The 22867-nt window shown below is 44.0% G+C and overlaps 1 protein-coding gene across 1 annotated transcript; it reads right to left on the bottom strand.

The window, feature by feature from the left end:
• Positions 1–121: 121 nt before the first annotated feature.
• COTL1 (coactosin like F-actin binding protein 1) lies at positions 122–18638 on the bottom strand. The gene is made up of 6 exons (XM_081016423.1): positions 18533–18638; positions 18128–18367; positions 17883–17961; positions 17331–17413; positions 6208–6365; positions 122–1741 (listed from the first exon to the last, which is right to left on the bottom strand). The coding sequence occupies exons 3-6, from the start codon at positions 17957–17959 to the stop codon at positions 1631–1633; spliced, it is 429 nt and encodes a 142-aa protein (XP_080872549.1). The 5' UTR covers positions 17960–17961; positions 18128–18367; positions 18533–18638; the 3' UTR covers positions 122–1630.
• Between the last annotated feature and the right edge of the window lie 4229 nt (positions 18639–22867).

The raw sequence follows: 22867 nt of genomic DNA, 5'->3' as shown, positions 1-22867 counted from the left end.
CACTTAAACAGAGTGGCACCTTCAAACAAATGTTGCCAATGCCATTGCATATTTTGTCTTATATGCAACAGTATCCAAAATGCAAATGCATAATTAACACACACAGAGAGATACAAAACAGTACAATCAAAAGAGGAGATATTTTACTTCTTCCTTGTTTACTGCTATTATAGCAAACCTTTAAAAAAAATCCAATAAAAACAAAGCACTTTGTTTAAAAGAGAGGGAGAACCCATATATAGCACAGAGCCAAGCAATTTTGTTAAGGCAAATTATATTTCTTCTTGTTCCTTTAAAAGCTGAAATATAGATTTATGTCTTCTCATGACTAGAACTCAACACTTCTGGATATTTCGATTCAACATGTGATTTTGACTGGCATTGGCTTGAGTTGATCTCAGACTTGGGGAACAAAATGTACTTTAAAAACAAAAAAACACCAACCTCCTAACTTGCTAATAGCACAAGCCTATGCTTGTTTATCCCAAAGTAAGTCCTGCTGTGTCTTGGGGCTTTCTTCCAGGTAAATTAAGTGTGCATAGGATTGCTGCCTAAAGCTGAGGTCCTATACACACGGGCCTAGGAATAAGTCATCTTGAATTCAGAGGAAGTTACTTTTGAATAAACATGTTTAGGTTTGTGCTGTAAGGTTGCAATCGTTTGCAAACTTGCTTGGGAGTAAAACCCACTGAACTCAGTAGAACATGTTCCATATAGGACAGTAAAGGCTGCAATTGTATTCACCTGAACCGAAGTCTCACTGATTTCACTAGAGCTTACTCCCCATAAAGTTTGCTTAGAATGGCTGCCTATATCTACTTTCCTGCTTAGGATTTTGTGCTGATAATGGCAAGGTTGCAAGTTTGATCCCTGTATGGGACAGCTGCATATTCCTGCATTGCAGAAGACTGGACTAGATGATCCTCAGGGTTCCTTCCAACTCTACAATTCTACTTTCCTAAGAGTAAGCCCCACTGTACGCATTGGGACTTACTTCTGAGCAGACAATTATAGAATTGCACTGCAAGTCCCATTGAACACAATGAGATTTACTTCTGAGTAAGTGTGCATATGATCAGACTGTGCCTAACTAACTGCATGCACTGCTCCTGGGAACACTTCTGTCCGGGAGTTGGAAGGTCGAGTGCGAATTCACTAAAAATGCATATTTCCCCCCTATGCTGCAACTGCAGGCTTCCCAGAGCAACAACAGATCTGCCAAAATATTGAGATTGGAACATGTCAACATGCTCTGTTGTCAAGAAAGTCTCAGAGCCAATGTGTTATGGAGCCCAGTACCCATGTAGCATTTGTTAAAAGCAAAAGATAAGCAGTAATAATAATAATAATAATTTCTTTTTTAAAAAACAACAACACCCAATAATGTAAAAAGGAGAGATCATGTATGAAGGAGATGTTTCACTGGATGGAATGAAAAATCAATGTCCACTTTGGGAGGCAGGAAGGGACTCTGAAGGTGCAGAAGACGAAGGAGGCTGGTCCTCCCACTTGGCCTCCGTTCATCTCCCGGTGTTGATTTTGAAGATACATTGTGCTTTTCCCCCCTCCCTCCCCTTCTGGATGCAGGCAGGTGGCTGTGAGAGGCACAGTGCATTCCCCCCCCCCCCAATTACTCTGCCTGTGCATCGTAATTGGCACCCCCAGCTTTCTTCAGCTCGCTCTTGATATAATCCTCATCCAGCTCCTTGTGGTCACTGATGACAAACTCTTTGGCAAAATTCTGCAAGAGACAAAAGCAAAGCATGAGGCTCGTCAAGGGAGGCGGTGCAAGCGTTTCAGTGATAGGAATCGTTCTGTGCCTGAGATGAGGGTAAGGGTCCCCACCCCTACCCTTAACTCAGTGGCAAGGAATGTGCATTGCAAGCAAAAGGTCCCAGGTCCAATCCCTGCCATCTCCAGGTAGAGCTCGGAGTGTCCCTTTCCTGAAACCCTGGAGAGCTGCTGCCAGTCAGTGTAGACCATACTAAGCCACATGAACCAATGGTCTGATCTGGTATAAGGCAGCTTCCTATTTTCCTATGATGTTGCTGGACTGCAACTCCGATACTGGGAGCATTCTCTGTAGTGGCACGATGGCTGAAAAATGCCCTTCCCTGGCCGATGTGGCCTGATGAGTTCCTGGTGCCAGTTAAATCTGTATCCTAGTATTTATTATTTATTTTCTTATAAATAAACTGCTTAGTATTTTTTAAAAAAAAAATCTCTTAAGCAGTTGTACAATATTTCAAGTATTTTGTTTTTCAGTGCCTGGTTTAAACATTGATCTCCTCCAACTCTTCCTCATCTGGACCCCCAACCACTACAATGTCCTCACAGGACTTAGGACACTTGTCTACACTGACTAGCAGTGACTCTCCAGGGTTTCAGACAGGGAAACCCAGCCAGATGAGGGGTATAAATAATAAATTAATATTATTAAATTAATATAGGTCTCCCTGCCCTACCTGGAGATGCCAGGGATTGAACCTGGGACCTTCTGCATGCAAAGCAGATGCTGTACCACTGAGCTATGGCCCTTGCCTCTTGCTGACCTTGCTGCATATCATGTGGTTTCTTGCCTACAAGCCCTGCCAGAGACTTCTGGTTGACTACCATAGGAAGCAGCATGTGGGACTAGTTGGGGCACTTGATTGGATCCAGCAGGGTTCCGTTCTCATGTTCATTGGAGCATCAGAAGCTACAAGGACACCAGGCAGGTGGTCATGTCAGTTTCCCTGGACCATCGCTCATAGCTTCCCGTGAAATCCTTCTCCTCTATTTGATGCACAGACGTTGTTTCTAGCTCCTCTTAAATTCCAGGCATGAGACACGCATTCTGAGCACAAGAGCCTCTCAGCTCGCCTCTCTGCCCCCACCTCTCTGTCCTCCCATCCTGACCTCGGCTGTGCCCCAGGAATGAATTGCCGCCTTTGTGTTTGTTCCAGAGCGTATGGGCACCACAAACAAGCACGGCCATTTATTTTAGGCCAGGAGGCCGGGACGCAGCAACAACCTGAATCGCTTCACAAAGACAACAGCAGCAGCAGGCAAAGTCTGTGTAATGATGTGGAGAAGCCGACAGCAAATGTTCCGTCCGAAGTTCTCATTTGATCCATTGACTGCTGCAATGAATCAGAATTGCTAAGGGACGCCACGGTTCCTTAATCTGGAAGTCTTGTTTTTTTTGGGGGGTGGCTATTAAGAACATGTGCAAATGCCACATTCTGAATTAGAAAGGGGTCTGTCCCGTGTATACAAGCACAGCTTCGCTGGACTTCCTCTGTTTCCTTCATTCCGTCGAAACAACAGCTATGTAAAACAAGCTCTGGTGGCATCACCAGTAGCAAAAGTGGGTGGCATCAAGTGTGTAGAAACCTATGGCTTTTGCATGACTGGAATATCAACTGCTGGCCAGATGATTACTGCACCTACTTTTCTTCTGGCCTCACCCACCACTAACAAGCACCTCCTGGAAGGTTGCCCTTTGGGCTAAAAGAGGTTCCCCCATTCCTTCTCTAGGCAGATTCCATAGGGATGGTATGCTTTGACTATTCCAAATAAAAAGATACAAGTTCTTGGGCACTCTGCAGCTTTTTGACTGAAGTTGCTGAAGGGCCCTTAAGATATCGCATTCTGTTTTTACTGCTTGTCCCATAAGTAGTTGAGTGGCAAATGGAGACAGGGCCTTGTTAGTGGTGGTGCCCTGGCTGTAGAATGTCCTCAACCAGCACTGACTCTTTAAATCTTTTCAGCACTATCTCAGGAATAGGAACATAGCATCTGCCTGATACAGAGACATTCATCTAGTTCAGTACTGCCAACACTGACTGCTCCAGGGTTTCAGATGGGAGGAGGGTTTCTCCCAGCCCTACTGAGAGATGCTGGGAACCAAAACTGGGACCTTTTGCATGAAAAGCAGGTGCTCTGACCACTGAGCTACAGCCCTTCCCCTTACATGTTTATCACTCCAGACTTTTAACAGTTATTAATGGTGGTTTCTTGTTTTATTGCTACTGTTTGCTGTTTTGCAGCTGGTTTCACTTTAGTCATATTGTTGCTTTATTGTTACACTTGATTTTACTTTCTTTTAAATGGTTGAGGTATTTAATGCTGCTGCTGTTTTTTGGAAATATATATATATAAAGTTTCTTTACCTCCCTTCACCCATGGATCACAAGAGTGGTTTACAAACATATAGTGTTAATTCCAAAATATTGGAAGCTTTGGCTGAAAGTTGCCCCTGATGTGTTTAAAAGAAATAATGACAAGTTGTCTTGTGCTTATTAGCAACTGCAGCTGATTCTGTGGGAGGATGAACTCCCATCAGGAAAGGATTAGGCACACACACCACTGTTTTCCTGTTTCCGTCCAACATCAAACAGGAGGCTGTTCCTATATCCTAGTTAACTATTAAAAGCTGCTCACTTGTTAATTAGTTTGGACTGGAAGAACAGCCCCTGGAGCCTGCACACAGTCAGATAAAATTATCTGGGGTGTTTCCAGTCTTCTGGAATCAAAGGGCCATGACTCAGTGGTAAAGAAAGAGGGAAGCCTGGTTACCTTGCAATTTACTCAGAGGCACCGGATTTAACTTCAGATCAGATGGACCTTTGGTTGGCTGCAGGGACACAAACAACCTGGCACCCTCCAAATGTTCAGGACTATGGCTCCCATTATCCCTGACCACTGGGCACGCCGGCTAGGGTTGATGGAAGTTCTCCCAGGACTGGGAGAAAGACTCCTGCCTGAGACCTGGGAGAGCTGCTGCCAGTCAGTGCAGACAACACTGAGTTATACAGACCAATGGCTTGACTCCGTGTAAGACAGCTTCCTTTGTTCATATGACAGCACAAGATTAGCCAAGTGACACTCACTGGTTTGCCCAGAACAATCCAGGAAAGATGGAATTGTGTGCAGTCATGTTAAATATATAGTAAGGAGATCTGTTTTTTGAAATCTGAATTTATCTTTTAAAAATTGCATCCTGGGAAAAAATGCATCCAAAAAATACATACAACAACACACAATGAAAAGACATAAGACAATAAAATGACATAAGACAATAAAATACAATAAAACATAAGCTGTGTTCACTTGTAACACTAAGCCATGGTTTAGCCAACAAATTATCCTTCAGATGTAATTGACTACAAATCCCATCATCTCTGTCCGAGACTGATGGGAGTTACTAGTCCACAACATCTTGACGTCACCACATTCACTATTAGGGAATGTTCAGGGAAGTTTTTAATGTGTGACATCGTAGTTTATTTTTGGTCCTTGTGGAAGCCGCCCAGAGTGGCTGGGGAAACCCAGCCAGATGGGCGGGGTACAAATAATAAATTATTATTATTATCATCATCATCATCACTACCCATGGTTTGGCAATGTAAGAAGTGTTACAGCGGATCTGCACCTTTCTTCCTCCTCTGGTGTGGTCACAAGCTTATCATGATATATGAACTGGGAGAAGTATTAAATGTGGTTAGTGGAAGCAAGCCAACCACAGTTTGTGAGGCTGGATTGTTTTCACTAACTGTAGCTAAGATTAGCCACAGTTTAGGGTCCGGTCGTCACATTAAACTGTGGTTAATCCAAAACAGAAGTAGCAGCACTTGATCTCCTTCTCATGGACCTGGTAGAGAAGGGGGAAAGGAGGGAAGCATGCATGCCTGTGACTTAATGCTAAACCATGGTTTGCCATTATGCACATTACCAAGCCATGGTAAGAAGCAGAAGATAAAGTAACTTAAATAAATTTTGGAGACTAAAGGAGAATGCCAAGGAGATGTAAAATTCAACATTGTCAAAGGCAAGATACTCCGAGTTGCCAGTATAGCTCTAGCCTCCTCAATTTGACTGTCAAGCCAAATGCTCCCCACAAAGCATGGAGAAGGGAGAAAGGGGAAATGGATACACTTCCAGGACCTGGAGATCCAGGGGGCCTATTACTAAGTGGAGGGGGAACATCAAGGCTAATATGTAGAACATGCATGAGGATGTTCATGCAAACTTATCCTCTTACACATATGTAAATACAGGCTGCTGTGAAAGGCGCACGAGTAGGGATACTACTACTACTACTATTTTTATTTTTATTATTTGTTAAATTTATATACCGCCCCCCTTCATCCAAGGGTCACAGGGTGGTTTACGGTATAGAAACACAACAACACAACGACTAATATTAGTAATAGTTAAACTTGCCTGTACTACTTCTTTAACCAAAGTCTTGTCTGTCCCGGTTTTGGCTCTCTGCAAACCACTGACACTCTCACCGATCCATGTGATCAGGGCAAACTTGACTCTCTTGCTCATGGCATCGCCAGTGGTGAATCGGACGAAGCCAAACAACCGAATGTCATCTGGATGGGGAGAAAAAACAAAAAAAAAGGTTACAAAGCTGGTGGAGTAAAATAAGCCTAGCTGAAGAATGTGTAACCAAACAGCTTGCAGATGCAATGAGCCTAGACCTAGGATACCTTAAGTCAGGGACGGGGGGGGGGCTGTGGCCCACCAGATGTCAGACTCCAACTCCCATCAGCCCCAGCCAACATGGCCAGCAGCCTGGGATGATGGGAGCTGGAGTCCAACAGGCCGCAGATTCCCCAACCCTTCCTTAAGGATTGCCTATTGCTCTGTGAATCTATCCAAGTGCTAAGCTCCTCTTTGGAGGATCCGTTTTCTGGCTCTGACACCATCTGAATACAGTACATGATGTCAGGGCTGTCTTTGCCTGGGGGTACAAGGGGTGCAGGGCACCAGGGCACCGAATTCTGGGGGGGGGATGCCAGACGCCCGCCGCTGAAGCCACCTAAGCTCTTAACTATCTACCTGTTATGAAATAATAAATAATTTTGATCGAGCTAGAAAAACAAAATACATATATACCTGGGTATTAACAAAATGTATACCTTACTGTTTCACTAAAGGACTTTCGACTTTGTGCGCTCATTGACCAAAGATGTACTGGCGCCGCACCAGTGGCGGCACTTGTCATTCACAATGGTGCATTTTAATTTCATCACTTACAGTTCAAAGTCATTTAGAGAAATCATTAAAAAAATAATGTTTTTTCCCCACTAATTGTCAGCATTTTCTTTGACTAACTACTTAGTACTTAGGTCTCTACTACATATGACATAAGCATAATAAAAGTTAATTTGGGAGCTAAACTAAATTTGGGGGGGCTGGGTGGATCTTTGCACCCCGGCAGAACATATGCTAAAGACGGCATGATGTGTCACAAGTGGAACTGTAGCTCTGAGAGGGAAAATAAGAGTACCCAGGATTCTTTGGGTCGGGGAAGCAACGTGCATTGAATGTGCTTTCAATGCGCGATGCAGTTGTGCAGTGTAGCCTACAAAGAGCGACATCTTTTTTCCTCTAGCCACACCCACCAGCAACATGTGCCCCCCGGAAAGCTTCCCACAAGGGAATGTGGCCCTCGGGGTGAAAAAGATTCCCCACCCCTTTCCCAGAAGGTTAGAAAACCAAAGGTTTGTGTGACAGGCTCTTGCAGAAACATACACAGACACACTTCACATATTTGAAGGATACTGCAGCCCCCTGCTACCACCTCTCAGTGCCATCTTATGCAAGTCTTCTTAGCAGTAAGTTCCACTGATTTCAACGGGGCAGGACTGCAGTCTCAACCTTCTTCTTAAACTCACTCTAAATTCCTAATGGAAGCCTCTCCCTCCCCCCCAACCTACCCCAAACACCCTGTACCAGCCTCCTCCCCACCAGCCCTTAAAGGAGTTTAATTCACTCTTCCACAGTTGGCTGGCATTTCTGCAATGCTTGCAACAAAGTATTTTTGTAAGAAAGCAACTTCCCTTTGAAAGAGGAAATGCCACTGTCATCATGCAAAAAATAAAAAGCAGGCGGGGTGAGGGGAGGTAAGCCACTTTCCTTGCCAGTTACTGAAAATACATTGCTGAGGTCCAAAATAAACAAAAAATGGGAAGTCTCACAGATAATGCCAGGATGAATGGACCCAATGCAAGCTGCCTTCCCACAGCAGTTTACAGTATTCACTTTGCAAGATGTTTACCTAATTCTGAATTTCCATATTCTTTTTGAGCTTCCAGAGAACATAATGGGCACTTCTAGCAACATAATGAACTATAGCACAAGTTTAGCACTCATTTATGTGTTCTTTGCACACAGATTTTATTTGGGAACGAACAACGCAGAAATGAGCATTAAACTAGCATGATACGCTACTGTGTTTCTGGAATTTGGGGGAGCTCGAACTAGAGAAACATTGTGAAAATGGGGGAGACCTGCTGTGTGACTGCAGCCATAGAAGACACCCCCCCCCCCAGATTCCTTTTAGAATTTTTTTAAAAATATATATCACACAACAAACCTGCAAGGTGGGTTAGGCGCTGGTTGTGCTTTAAATGTTTGGTGTGTGTGGAAAAGCCCTAAGACTTGTCAACAAAAGGTTCTTTTGCTACTAATGAGCAGGCATTGTTCACATCCACACACCCCTCACAGAGCTACAATTCACTTAACAAACTATAGTTCCCAGGATTCTTTCGAGGAAGCCATGCACTTTAAATGTATGGTGGTGATGTGACCAAGAGACTTACAGGGCAATGTGTCTTTACCCAGAAGTAAGTCCCACTGCGTCCAATGAGGCTTACTTAGTCCCTAGCAGATGTATTGAGGATTGCAGACTAGTGACATCTAAGCAGACTCTTTGGGGCTACTTTGCACACGAATGAGTAACCATGCAATTCACACCTAAAAGACACACAACTTAATCAGCTCTTCCAAAGTTCATTGCTCACTTATCAGTAGGTGGCATTTCCCCCCCACCAAACTGGTTTCCTGAGTGGGCAGGTCAATTCTCAACCACCCAGGATCACAATTTATTCCAATAAACCTGAAATATTCTAGTGCAGATGCAGCCAATGTGGTACCCTCTGGACTACAGTTTCCATAATCCCTGAATGCTGGTTATGCTGCCTGGTACAAGTTGGAGTCCAACATCTGGAGGACATCAGATGGGCTACCCCTGTTCTAGTGCAAGGACAGGTTAAAAAAAATATAGTGCCGTCTTAAGATGGTTTACTTGGAAGTATGTGCCACTATGTTAAATGGGGCTTACTGCCAAGTAAGAGTAGCTAAGATTGCCGGCCTGGTGATTTACAGAAGACCAGGCAAGAATTTCTCACTCTAAAAGGTTAACAAAAGCAATAACTAATACTATACTAATAAATCAAAGTGCTAAAAGAAAGGTTGGAGGAAAACCAGGAGTGGACTTTTTGTGTGAAAGGACTGAGAGGTGGTTCAGAAGTATATTGATGGTTCATTGTAAGTGTATGCACCTCCCACCCACACCAGCCTCTATTTTACACTGGTTCTGATTGGTGGAGGGTGGGTCCTAGTAAAAACACAAAATAGCTGCCCACCTCTGATATGGTATCATCCTGTACTATTGCTTGGAAGGGCTGTACTTGTTTTTACAGGCATAAGATTAAACTGTTGCAGCCTGCCCTGGGACCTCGTAGTGAAAGGCATGTTAAGAAATCTTACAAAGAAATAAATGTTTTAAATAAAGTGTGTGCGTGCGTGCCTTTACGTTTGCGTGTTCGTGGAAACAACAACGTGTCTGAGAAGAAGGCCTTGCAATGAGAGATTTTGCATTTTACGAAGAATCAAAACCCAATTCCAGATGGCCACTGGGGAAGCAGAGGAACAAGTGAAATGGCATCTGCCTGACAGCCTAGGGAGGTGCATTTTGCAAAGGCAGAGAGAAAAGGAGGGGGTGGAGGTGGGAAATGATTTGCAGGCAGACAGGAACAGCCTGTCAATGAGAAACGCAACCACAATCATTGCCATAAGGAGGGTTCATCTTGCTTCTTCTTCTTCTTCTTCCTTCTTTCTTTCTTACAGGCTTACTCTTTAAAGTAAACATGAAAAAGAGAGGCTGGCAGCAGAAGCAGAAGTTGGGAGAAGATTAGAAACCAAAGGGTAAACCATTAACCCTTGCATATTTCCCTCCTGCCAAAAGCTTTCCGCTGCAGACCTTAGGAGTGAGAGAGGATCCTCATCAAGCCACACGGCCAAAGATCTTAGCTAGTCATTTCGGAGTGACTGAGGTCTGCTTTGCTTCTTGAGCATCAAGGGCACTGCTAGGCCCCTGGAAGACCCGAGGGCACACAACCATGGAACGAATTTGCATACAATTTGCGCAGGTTCTTTTATAAATACAGAGACTAAGTTTAGATTGACTTTCAGAAGTGGCCCTGTAAGCAAAGCTTTTTAAAAATAAAAATAAAAAGGAGGCAGAAGTGCCAGGAGTTCCAGGGTCCATGTAGCACACCCTAACAACATCCCTGACTATCTGCTGAACTGGCCCACTTGGCTGGCAGCAGCTGAATATCCCCTAAATGGTTTGGCCCAAATAAGTGATAGATCAGCACCTCTCTCAGTACTTGCCAGTCCACCAGTTCAGTTCTGTGGAGGGAGCCCTCTTTGTGGTCACAGTCCTGGGCCCAAGTGAAGACTTTTTTGGTTGTGGCACCCTCTTTGTGGCAATGTATTGCTGGAGGTGCAGCTATTCACTGTGGGCTATGGGTCACTGTGCTGGTGTGGCAGAAATCATAGAATCATAGAGTTAGAAGGGACCCAGAGAAGCGGACACGGAGCAATGGATCCAAAGTACAAGAAAGAAGATTCCACCTAAACATTAGGAAGAACTTCCTGACAGTAAGAGCTGTTCGACAGTGGAATTTGCTGCCAAGGAGTGTGGTGGAGTCTCCTTCTTTGGAGGTCTTTAAGCAGAGGCTTGACAACCATATGTCAGGAGTGCTCTGATGGTGTTTCCTGCTTGGCAGGGGGTTGGACTCGATGGCCCTTGTGGTCTCTTCCAATTCTATGATTCTATGACCCCAAGGATCATCTAGTCCAACCCCCTACAATCCAGGAATCTGTAGCTGTCCCATATGGGGATCGAACCTGCAACCATGGCGTTATCAGCATCACTCACTAACCAGCTGAGCTATCCAGTACCTAAGGAGGTCACAAAGACCACTAACTGATTGAATGGTCTACGAAACGCAATATATCTTGGTGTTCTTTTATTATTATTATTACTCTCAGCTAGGCTGGTTTCAGTTGTGTGTATTATCTATTTTATGCTATTATTTGTGAACCACTTCACTTTTCTTTTTTCTTTTTTGATGAGCAGTACAGAAATGAAATAATTAAAAAGCAAACGTCTGTATGGGAAGCTTCTTCCAATGCCCCATCGAGTTAAAACCTTTAGTTCCCTTTGAACTCAATGGGACAAGTTAGGAACATAAGAAGAGCCCTGCTGGATCAGGCCAATAGCCCATCTCGTTCAGCACTCTGTTCTCACAGCGGCCAACCAGATGCCCCGTGGGAAGCCCATGACTAGGACATAAGTGCCTATCACTCTCTCCCATCCACGCTTCCCAGTATAGAACAGGTATTCAGAACATAATACTTTTGATAGTGCAGGCACTATACAGTAATCATGACTAATAGCCATTGATAGCCTTATCCTCCAGGAGGTTGTCCAACCTCCTTTTAAAGCCATCCAATTCGGTAGCCATCACAACATCCAATAGGAGCAAATGCCATAATTTAACTATGCACTGCTTGAAGAAGTATTTTCTTTTGTCTGTCTTGAATCTTCCAACATTCAGCTTCACTGAATGTCTCTAAGTCCTAGTATTAAGTAACACATGACTTAGTGTCTGCTGAAATCAATGAGTTGACTTAAGGTCAACTGAGTTAATCTGGATCCATTGCAATGAGTCTCACTCCCAGGTAGGTGAGGGAAGGTGTGGCAGGATAACTTTTTTTAAAAATGAATGAATTTTTTTCAGTCATTTGAAAAGCTTTTAATCAAATGAGCCTTGCAACCAGGCCAACCTCCCACTCAAACAGAGAGCCATAACAATCTGCTATATCTCAATAAAGTTGGCCAAAAAATATGCCTTCTATAAGAATACGGCTTGAATCTGGAGATGTCAAGTGATGGCTAATCCCTGTCCTTTCTTTTCTTTTCTTTTTTTAAATGTGCCCTATAAAATCAGATCTTTTCCCACTTAGTGACCTCATTTTTAACCTCAATTATAAGTGCATTAAAGTGTTATTTTTACAAAAAGTGGATGATGGAAAGGCATTGAAGGTTATCGCAGACGTTTCTGAAATGCACCCTTCCCTAGTTTCAAAGTGGATTGATGGCTCACAGATGCCCATTATTAATGCTGCCTCTGGAGGGATGCCATCCCTCATGGACCAAAGGGAGCAGGCTCAAAAGCCTTGAATTAAATCCTTAGTTAAGGCTCAAGGAGCCCACAGAGAGCCATCCAGGCCCTGCAAGAGGAGTTCTTGAAACAGGATGGGGTTGATTGCACATTAGCTTCAGACACATTCTAGCCATTTCCTTTATTTTTCGGGGGAGGAGGGGGAGGGAACCCATCTGAAAGCCACCAGAAAGACAGATGCTGTGCATATGAGAGGCATGGATGTAACATGCTCTGAGAAGTAGAATGCAAGAGCCATCTTCAAATATCTAAAGGGCTGTCACATGGAGCAAGCTTGTTTTCTGCTGCTCCAGAGGGTAGGACCTGAACCAATGGATTCAAAGTACAAGAAAGGAAATCCTAACTAAAGATTAGAAAGCTGGCAGGAAGAGCTGTTTGACAGTGGACTGGGCTACCTCAGAAGAGGGTGGACACTCCTTCACCAGAGGTTTTTAAACAGAGATTGGATGACCATCTTTCAGGGATTCTTCAGCTGTACTTCCTGCATTGCGGGGTTTGGAATAGATGTCCCTTAGGGTCCCTTCCAACTCTGCAATCCTATGAGTCTATGATTTTTCATTGTAGCACATGCTATACCTAATGGCCTGACCCAGGAGTGCCTAACTTTCAGTTTGAGGGCCTACTTTGACCACCACCCCAATTCCCCCCAAAGAAAAAAACAGTAAAGTAGGTGCAGGACAGTATCCAATGATTTTTGGCTGTGCCATGGGGAACTTCCTCGCTCTCTCCTCATGCATGTTTGAGTGTGTGTTGAAACTACCCTCCTGCACCATGGGGAAATTGGCATTTGTTACTCTACCCCATGGGGAGGCAAACTAAGGCCCGGGGGCCGGATCCGGCCCAATTGCCCTGTCAGTCTGGGATGGTCCGGGAATCAGTGTGTTTTTACTTGAGTAGAATGGGTCCTTTTATTTAAAATGCATCTTTGGGTTATTTGTGGGGCATAGGAATTTGTTCATTTTTTTCTTCAAAATATTGTCCGGCCCTCCACAAGGTCTGAGGGACAGTGGACCGGCCCCCTGCTGAAAAAGTTTGCTGACCCCTGCTCTACCCACTTTGCCACTTGCTCCACCCACCACCAGCATGTGGCCCACAGCAGGTTACCTAGAATTGAATGTGGCCCTCGGAATGAAAACATTTCCTCACAGGAAACACACAGCATTTGGGAGGCAAATTCTCCTTGCAAGGTTCTGCTGTTTGTCTCTGTTCATGTGAACTGATGCTCCATAAGAAGGGGGTGACACCCCCTCCAAAGGTTATTGGCTGGGGAAAGGAGGGGGAAACCCAACCGCCTGCCTGAATAAACAGATGCACATGAAGCCATTCCTCAAAAGATTCATACAAAGTCATTCATTCTCTGACAAAGCCACACACATCTTTTCTGCTTTCCTGCTGAGCCATTCTGCTTCTGCTTTGTTATTCTAAATCTAAAGACAAGCAGGAACCACTGACTGCCTCCCAGATGGAAAAAAAACAGAGCCAAACACAATGTACAGCTCTGCAAATAAACAGAGGAAGTTAATAAGGAAATTGTTCAGGCTCAAGATGCAATACTTGGAGGTTGGGATAATTTTGTGGGCAATTTTGCTTCATGGTGCAAGTGTTCCCCCCTTCTGCAAACAATATGAAGTTCTGTGCAGACTTTGGAAAAGAGAGAACACTGGAGAGTGAACATCTCTTTTGCAATAATGGGTTGTATTCCAACTAAGTTTTAACTCAGAGTGGACCCATTGAAACTGATGGACTTCAGGTCACTTCCAGACAACCTGTTTATTGAATATGCATTCTGATTTGTGTGCAGGGGGTTAGACAATGTTGCATTCCATGCTTTCCAGTACAAAAAAAGGAAGCAGGTTTCTTGTGCAACACCACCCAAATCACCTGTGTGATTGACTATTCCCACCTGAAAAAAGTCACAATCTGGAAGTGCCCTACATTAAGTCTCATGCCTATGAATTTCAGTGGGTCTGCTCTGACTACAAGCATCGTATACAACTCCATCTTCCTACAGACATGTAGGCTGAGTAGGTATTATGATACTGTAGAAGGAAGCACACAGTTGAGCCATGCGGCTCCCAAGACCACATCAGCTCTGTTGCCCAACCTGCAAATCCAAATCAGTTTTCTCCCAGCCAAATCAAAGATGGTGTGACTCAGTGATCCTTACATGTGTGTGACTCAAACAAAACAGCTCACTCCTCCTTGCAGATTGATGTGTGACTGATACAAAATCCCTATTCTGGTGTTCACAAATGTTCTGGCTCCACCCACGTTGTCCTTCACAAGTTGGAGGGCTGCTGCAGTGGAGAAGCCTCCTGTCACTCATGGTATCACATTTTTGAACCCCAGTCTTATAAAATGAGTAGCGGGAGCCTCTGCAAGTACAGGCTGTTCCCTGTTTCAGCTCTCTGCCCTCCAAGTTGTGTAGGATGACTGGAACACCAGGTGGGGAGCAGAGCTAGCAGGCACACACCTGCTCTCTGAGCCACACATGAACACTCGCATAGGGCTCTAGATAAGGAATCCTCTGGACTGTCTGTTCCAATTTCACTTTCCTCTGCAAAGCAAGACGTTATTCTTTCTTTCCATTTTAGAGGTCCTGGTGCAATGTGTCTTGGTATCTAGCCAATATTGCAGGGCTGAATGTGCCCCACTAGGCCTCTTTCCCTGGTCCTCAGAAATGCCTCCAGGCCACACCCCTCACAGCCCCCCAATGGCTTCTGCATGGTGGAATGTGTCCTTGAACTCTGATAATGTTTCTTGCTTACCTGGATGGAGGAGGAAGAGGGGTGTGTTGCATGTGCCTAGAAACCAGCCTACTGTACAATTTCCATTGGTTGATGTGCTCACATTTGCTTCTGGCCCACCCCCACCCCTGGCATGTGGCCCTTAGAAGGCTGCCCAGAAGGCTGTGAGGCCCTCCGTTTCACAGCCACATTTATATATAAAAAGCCCCCTGGAAGCAGGTGACCCAAAAGTTCATAGAATTGCAATTGACATGCTCTCTAAGACTGTGTCCAGCTGTATTTTAAGACACAAGTCTTTGATCTGAAATGCATACAAAGCAACTTGTCTGAATCACTTCCCCAGTATCTTGTGGGCCCAACATTCCAGCTAGCTCTAAATGGTATCTGAAGGACTGCCTTCTCTTCTATACACTCTAGGTACCCTGGAGTAATTAAATAAACCAAATTAAGAACACTAATATTAATACAGGTGCATTTGCTGAGGAGCAGGGAAAGGGCCTTTTCCATGTGGTGCCCTGGTCAAGCAATAGCTGCCCAGAAATATTCATTTAGCATTGACCGATCTATCTTTTATATGCCAACTCAAAATTGACAAAGGGCTCGTCCACACTTCCGATTGTTCCAGCGCTTTCCTCCAGTAAAACCCGCTCTTTACTGCAGAATTGGAGGAAATGTCAATGGGGTTTTCAGCGGATTGACGTTTGCTCAGATTCAGCAGTAAAGAGCGGTTTTCCTGGAGGAAAGGAGTGGGACAAGCGGAAAACCTCTCAAGTTCTAGACACAGGACAAGCAGAAGTGTGGACAATCCACTGGTTTCTTGAGCATCTTATAGATAATTGTGTTACCCTAATTGCTATCCCGTTGCTTCTGCCATTTCTTTTAGTGGATTGTGTAGCTGGATAGATTTTAGGGGGTTTTTTTAATTAAAAAAATGATATTATAAATATTTTATAAATAAACTATTTTATTTCTTTTATAAACAGTTCCTTATTTCTTTTATAAATAGTTTCTTGTTTATTTTATAAATAGTTCAACCCTATGCATGTTTACTCAGAAGGAAGTTCCATTGCACCTAGTGGGCTCTGCTCCTTAGCACTGCAGCAATATGCTGGTTTTATAAGCTTACATGGAGGCGTGGTAACAGGAAGTTGGGGTATAAATGTATGAAATTATTTTTATTTTAAAAAGTTGCAGTGTGTTTCATTTTCAGAGCTTTCTATTGCTCCAGAACCCACCACTGCCACAAAATATTCACACAGAGCTCCATGTACGCACAGATGCACAAAGAGAGGGAATGTGTGCTTAGGACTTTGGTGGTGTTTTCAACAGAGGGAGCTGCTCCATAAGCACACAAGGGATGCAAACAAGAAGGTATAACCTCCTGTAAAAAAACAACAACAGCCCAAAACAAAAAAGCCCACCATCCTCCAGCCTCTTGTAACAAAGCTTATTTCCTTCTCCTTCCCAACTCATTTTCCTTTTATGGCATGTCTTCTTAGATTGTAAGCCTGAAGGCATCACTGTGATTCATAAGATTCTGGGAGACACACACTCTCTCTCTCTTGGGGGGGGGGGGGAGATGATCAGGGTTTTTTTAAAAAAAAAATCAAATAAATAAATAAAATGGGTGGATTGCTGAATTAATTAATACAACAATTTTTGGATTCTACATTCATTGCCTTTTCATCCCCAAAAGATTGCTGGTTCTTGGGTGAAATTTTGTAACTTTAAAAAGACCAAAAAGAGAGATAGGAAGGGGTCACCAATGGAAAAAAGTAATGAAAGCTGCCATCATTAGTTTGAAGTTTTTTTTTTGGGGGGGGGAGGTTTAAAACAAAACTCCATTTGCTTTACACTTTAATTGCATTATCTTTTAAGATGTTTTCCCCTACAAGAAAAAGATGCCCCTAGTAAAGAGAATTCACCATTTACACTCCAGCAATGAAAAGGAGAACATTTCCTGAAGAAAGGAAGAAATTGTTCTTGGAGGGGGGGGGAGGAATCCCCTCCCCAACTTAAGCCAAGGGTGAAACAAAAGAGGGATTAGCTGAATGAGATCATTCCACTGGGCTGCTTAGACATCCAGGGTGAGATCATGTAAAAAGCCAGACATTCAAACTATCTTGGAGGAATGAGACATTTGGGGGATGTAAAAACCATTTGCAATCCACAGCTCACCTCTCATTCAGCCTTTTGTATTCCATTCCCCACCCCCAATCCTATGAGGTCATCTTCGGAAGAAAGTACAGTACATCTGCCGTCTTCTTACCTGTGCATTGCCTGATGAACTCCTCATAATCGGCTCCATGGTGCCCTGGGACGATGGTGGATCCTTCATACTTAAACGTCACCCTTGGAGAAGTGGGGGGAGGAAAGAGCATCGTAAAATATGTGGGGGAGGTATTTGCATTTTGACTATGAAAAAAATTCCTACACACACACACATACACACAATGGACCACACACTAGACATAAGGGGGGGGGGGAGATGAGTAATGTGATTCCCAACTTCCAATCTTCCCCACGAGTGTATAAGCGGCCTAATGCTAACCTCTGGGGCATTCATCATAACTGCATGCTTTTTGCCAGTGATTATATCCACCGGTCAAGGATATGGGCACATGGAGCAAGGCTGAAGTCCACGGGCATCTGCTTCAGTCTTTAAGCCAAGGGGTGTGGTACTGCTGGGTTTTAAAGCTTAAGAGATCGCTCGCCTGCCCCCCCCGCCCCCAAGATACCTTTCTTTTGTCTCTTTGTTATATTTGCACTGGTCTTTAATCGTCATTATTATTTTCACCCCAAGTCTAAAGCTGCGCCTTACCAGTTGACATCCGTGCCGTCGTCCCTCACGAGATTGTACGCTTCTCTGCACGCCTCTTTGTCGATTTTCGTTGCCATTTCTGTTGGGGAAAAACTTCTTTATGAAGAGTGGGGCGCGGGGGGGGGAGGCTCCTCTCTCACGATTCCAGGGATGGTGGGCAAATGCAAAGATGGGATCCGGACAAATAATAATATATAGGGATATATTTAAATTTAATAGTAATACCGATAATGCTCCCCCCTCACCGATATAGACTTAAGATCCCCAAGGAGACGACTCTCTCATTCAAAGCAGCTGCTCCGATCCGCTCCCAGGAGCCGATTGGTAAAAGTCCAAAGGAAAGAGAAAGGAAAAGGTTTGCTGCTGATGTAGCCGGTTGCTGCTGCTGCTGCTGCTGCTGCTGCAGTTGCTCATGCGGTCCTGCTCGCACAGCCTCGCTGAAAATGATCAGTCAGAGCAGATCCTGCTTTTAACCCCTTCGCTGCCTGGCGGAGAAGAAAGGAAGAAAAAGAAAAGCTCAGCCTACGTCTGGCGCGACTCTATTGGTCCCTTTGTCACGAGGAGGCGGGGGGGCCTGCCCTTCCCTCCCACCTTCTGCTCCTTTACGAAACACACCCCCCCTCTCTGAAACCGAGTGGTCTTTTCCTTACCGCCTACTCCAGCCGACTGTGTCTTTTCTGTTCTGCAAAGCATTGCTAGGATTTCTGTGCGGTGATGCAATAGGTTGGGGTGTGTGTGTCTGTGTTGCAAAAGACGTAGGAAGTCTTTGAAACGCGTGCATATATATATATATATATATATATATAATATGTGCGTAAAATATTCACCGACTTGAGATTTGTCTAAGTAGACCTGATGTGTTTATGTGGGTCTATAAAATTATATCCACTGACTTGGAATTTGCCTAAGTAGACCCTGATGGTTCTTAGAGCTGTCCTTTGGATGTCGTGCAGAGGTTGCTATGGTAACTAACCAATCTCTGGCTGGAGCACAAAGTGTGACATGAGTTGGGGGGAGAGGATATGTGCTCTGGCGCTAGCTGGGGCAGGGGTGTCCCTTGACTGTACGGGAGCCTGTTAAGCCCAATCCTTAAACACATCCCCTCCCCCTAATTTTTTTTCATAATGAATGGAATGCTAGACCAGTTTTCTGTACTGTTCACACAAGGGCTGCATCCATTCAACGAAGACCCGTTGAAAGTCATATCCCTTAACTTCAGTGTGTCTACTATGAATAGCACTGAATGCGACCTTTGCACATTGTCAAGAGACAAGAAGGCTTAACAATGTTTGGAATACTGACAAGAACAAAAGAACAAAAGGCTGAAGGTATGATAAATGGCTGGTAGTTCACGGGGAGAGAGAATAGGCAAATAAACAGTGCCCTTTATCAGGAGTTGAATTTATTATAATATAATTCTCACGCAGCAGCTGCAGAAGTTATCTGAAGCAGTGGGTCTTTGTTCTGGAAAGCCTGGCCTAACCCTATGCATGTTTTTCCCCAAAGGAAGTCCCACTGTGATCAACAAGCCTTTTTTCACAGGAACGAAGAAGAAAGTTGCTAGAACCATTTCCTTACTCCAGCTTCTTGACCCCTTCCTTGCTGCGAACTTGACTGCTGTGTATGTGTGTGAGAGACCTTGGCCTGTTACTAAACTTTTTTGCTCTTGATGCCCTCCCCCAACCACTTGACATCAGACCTTATCCCCTGAAATGTTATATTTGTTTTTATACAACGTCTACCAGAACCTGATGCAAAATTGCGCCTGTGGGCCACAACATTCTTACTATTTCTAGGGCATCCTTCAAAGCCATAGCTTTGGATTCAGGCCAGCTGAGGTTCAAGACAAAACCAGCTCCTGGTCTGTTGTTTTCTTATAATGACATCACCTCTAGTCAGGGGAGGGGCAGAGGAGGCATGCCTTCTGTTAGCATCTCCAGTTAGTAATTGCTGTATTATTTAGTCCTGCAAGGAGATACTTATCAGTCTCAGCTAGTGCCTTTAACTTAACAAAGGCTGTTTGCTCTGCATCCAATGTGCTCCCACTGCTGATTTGGGGCGCGATGTACACATGACATTAACCACAATCCACATCTATCCTGTATCCTGTTTTAAAAGTGTTTAATGAAATGCTTCATGTGGATGTGTTTCCTACCTCCAAGCCAGCTTTGAATTGAAGAAGAAAAGAAGCTTGAAGCTGCTAATGTGTATACGCAGCCAAAGTCTGACCATTGCCTCTTCTTAACACGCTTTCAGACTGTCACATTTTAGGGTGGGATTCAATCACATATCAGAAATCTCTGGCCATGCAATTACAGTCTGCAGAGAGGCCTTGCCTACAAAACCTGCATCCACCATAAGGCTGGACTTTTCGTGATACGGAAAGTGATGGGGAAAACGCAATGGAAAATTTGGGGTTGTTCTCACAAACATCATCTAATCTCCCTACCAACAAATGGGGATGAATAAACAGGTCAGCTGGAAGTGCCATTCTACAAAATCCCACTTTATAGATATAAAGCTACAGTCCTGAGGGGGAACCAAAATATGACATTCAGACGAATACAAGTATGAGACGTCCAATCTCATAACTATACTACTGTGACAGGAGGAAAACATTGCAGCTCTTAGTAAACTCGGAATGGAGGTGAGATTTATATAATCCTGACTGGCAGTTTGAACCTATGATGTGTCTGCATTATATACTGTATTAAATTAAAACAACTTTATTGCACTTTTGTCCTGCTTGCAGGCTTCTCACAGGCCTCTGGCTGGGCACCGTGAAAACAGGATGCTGGCCATTAACCTGACTCAGCAGGCTCCTCTTATGTTCTTACCTTCCAAGGCTGAGTTTTGTTTTTTTTAATATTTTTATTAAAGTTTTCTTGGTTTACAAAGGTATGCACAATGTCTCTTTTTTCAAGTTATGTTTCCATAGGTCAGTTTCATTTGTTGAGACATTAGGGTTACATTAGGAAGAAAAGGGGGGGAAGAGGTGGAGGGGGGAAAGGCGAGTGGGGGTGGTGTTTCTAGTTTACTTAATGTATGTAAAGATATCCTTGAAGTATAATTCTCCCGCTTTGTTTCAGATGCAGCTATCTCCCCCTGCTGGTCCAGAATGTTTCTAATCTCTATGATCCCAAGGCAGTACAAAGAGCAGGCAGAGAGGCATTAGGGGAACAGAAACCCAGGTGCATAATAATCTAAGCATGACGGTTAGCATCTAGGTTGCAGCAGAGATTAGGAATCAGGCTTCCCCTCCTATCTGGCTCATTGAAATTACTGCTGCCTTGTTGTTCTGCAGAAGTTTTGATACCCCTGGGTTGAGAGAACTTGGGAGACTGGGGGGCATATAAGCCCCAGAGATGATAGGGAATGGATAAATGTTTTAATGTATTTTTAATTTGTTGTTGGAAGCTGCCCAAGTGGGTGGGGAAACCCAGCCAGATGGGTGGGATAGAAATAAATTATTATTATTATTATTATTATTAAGTGTCCCCCATCTTATGGAGCTTCTCAAAAGGCTCCGCTGAAACCACCTGGAAAGGACATTTAAATCACGATTGAAAGCATGACCAATAGATAGAAGCAGACCAATTAAGTTCAAGGGAGCTGTCTCCCTATTTATTTTTATTCGTTTATTTACTGGCACACATTTGGATCCCAGGCAGTCTCCCATGCAGGTACTGACCAGATCCACACCTGCTTAACTTCAGCTATGTGGTGGCTTCTTGTGCCTTAAGCTTGGGACCATACCCTGAGTGTGCTTGGGATTGCAGCCACATAGTAGCAAAATCCTGAGCACGTTATATCAGTAGTTAGGTGCTGTTAAATTGGGATTTAGCTCCTGCAACCAGTGCTTAGCATTACTGTTAGACATTTGCATTTATGTTGTGTTCACATTTATGGCTTACAATGCTGGGAGGCCATTTTTGCTCTTCTACATTTAAAGCCATGTTTTTGGTGTTGTGCACATTAGAGAGGAGGTGGGCAGGTCTTCGCCTGATGCGCATGACCTTTTTTTGGTTTCCCTGCCCCAGGAACTCCTATTCATGAAGGAGTCATCTGCACATGTGCAATGGCTGTCTCAAATTCACACAACATTCCTAAGGCTTAAGTTTTCTAGTTGTATTAAAGCTGGTTTGAAAGGCCCCCACTACCTGCACTTTCCAGAAACAAATGAAGACGTTTTTGGTCCAACAGGCTTTTCCAGAGGAATAAAACCATACCCCAATGTGATTTGTGAAAAACAGTAAAAACAAATAAACCCAAGAACAACAAATACATTTAAAACAAGACTAAAACCAGAACAGGTAGACACTTGTGGTAGTCTTGTTTTAAATGTATTTATTGTTCTTGGGTTTGTTTGTTTTTACTGTTTTTCATAAATCACATTGGGGTATGGTTTTATTTAATAAACTAATAATAATAATAATAATAATAATAATAATATACTGAGGATAGCTCAGTCAGCAGAGCAAGAGACTCCTAATCTCAGGGTCGTGGGTTCGAGCCTGTTGGGCAAAAAGATTCCTGATCCAAAAAGGGGTTGAACTAGATGACCCTCATGGTCACTTCCAACACTCTAATTCTATGATTCTAATATAATAATAATCCTGACGGCATGGGAAAGTTTTCAGCAAGCATTTGAAGGTGGAAACAGAAGGCGCCTGCCAATCTCTCTTGGAAGAGCATGCCACAGGACTGCTTTATTATTATTATCATTATTTGTTGTTGTTGTTGTTGTAAAAAAAACAGTGCAAAAGCTCTTCCTTGGCTGCAAACAGACGCTCTCTTGCCTCTACCCCCCCCCCAGGCGAAGGAGAGAGGCGCCTTCCGCTTGCTGCTGCAGCCTGAGCGGAATTTCAATGCCCGAGGGAGACCTGACCTCTTTGCTGCAGCAGCGAGATCAGCTTTGCTTTCGCTCCGCGCTTTGCTCGCGCCCGATTTGGCGGAGAGGCGCAAGCCCGAGCTAGCCCCACCCT

Source organism: Podarcis pityusensis (genome assembly GCF_964106645.2).
Source record: "Podarcis pityusensis genome assembly, chromosome: 8".
NCBI lineage: Eukaryota > Metazoa > Chordata > Lepidosauria > Squamata > Lacertidae > Podarcis > Podarcis pityusensis.
The sequence above is the reverse complement of the archived record's forward strand: the minus strand, read 5'-3'. Positions and strand labels throughout refer to the sequence as shown.

What these genes read in the sequence shown, in the direction of transcription:
- COTL1 (XM_081016423.1), bottom strand. Translation starts at nt 17,959, where the DNA reads ATGGCAACGAAAATCGACAAAGAGGCGTGCAGAGAAGCGTACAATCTC. An exon ending in GTTCATCAGGCAATGCACAG is followed by an intron (nt 6,366 to 17,330) that starts GTAAGAAGACGG and finishes CTCCCCATCCAG; the next exon opens with ATGACATTCGGTTGTTTGGC. An exon ending in TGGTTAAAGAAGTAGTACAG is followed by an intron (nt 1,742 to 6,207) that starts GCAAGTTTAACT and finishes TGTCTCTTGCAG; the next exon opens with AATTTTGCCAAAGAGTTTGT.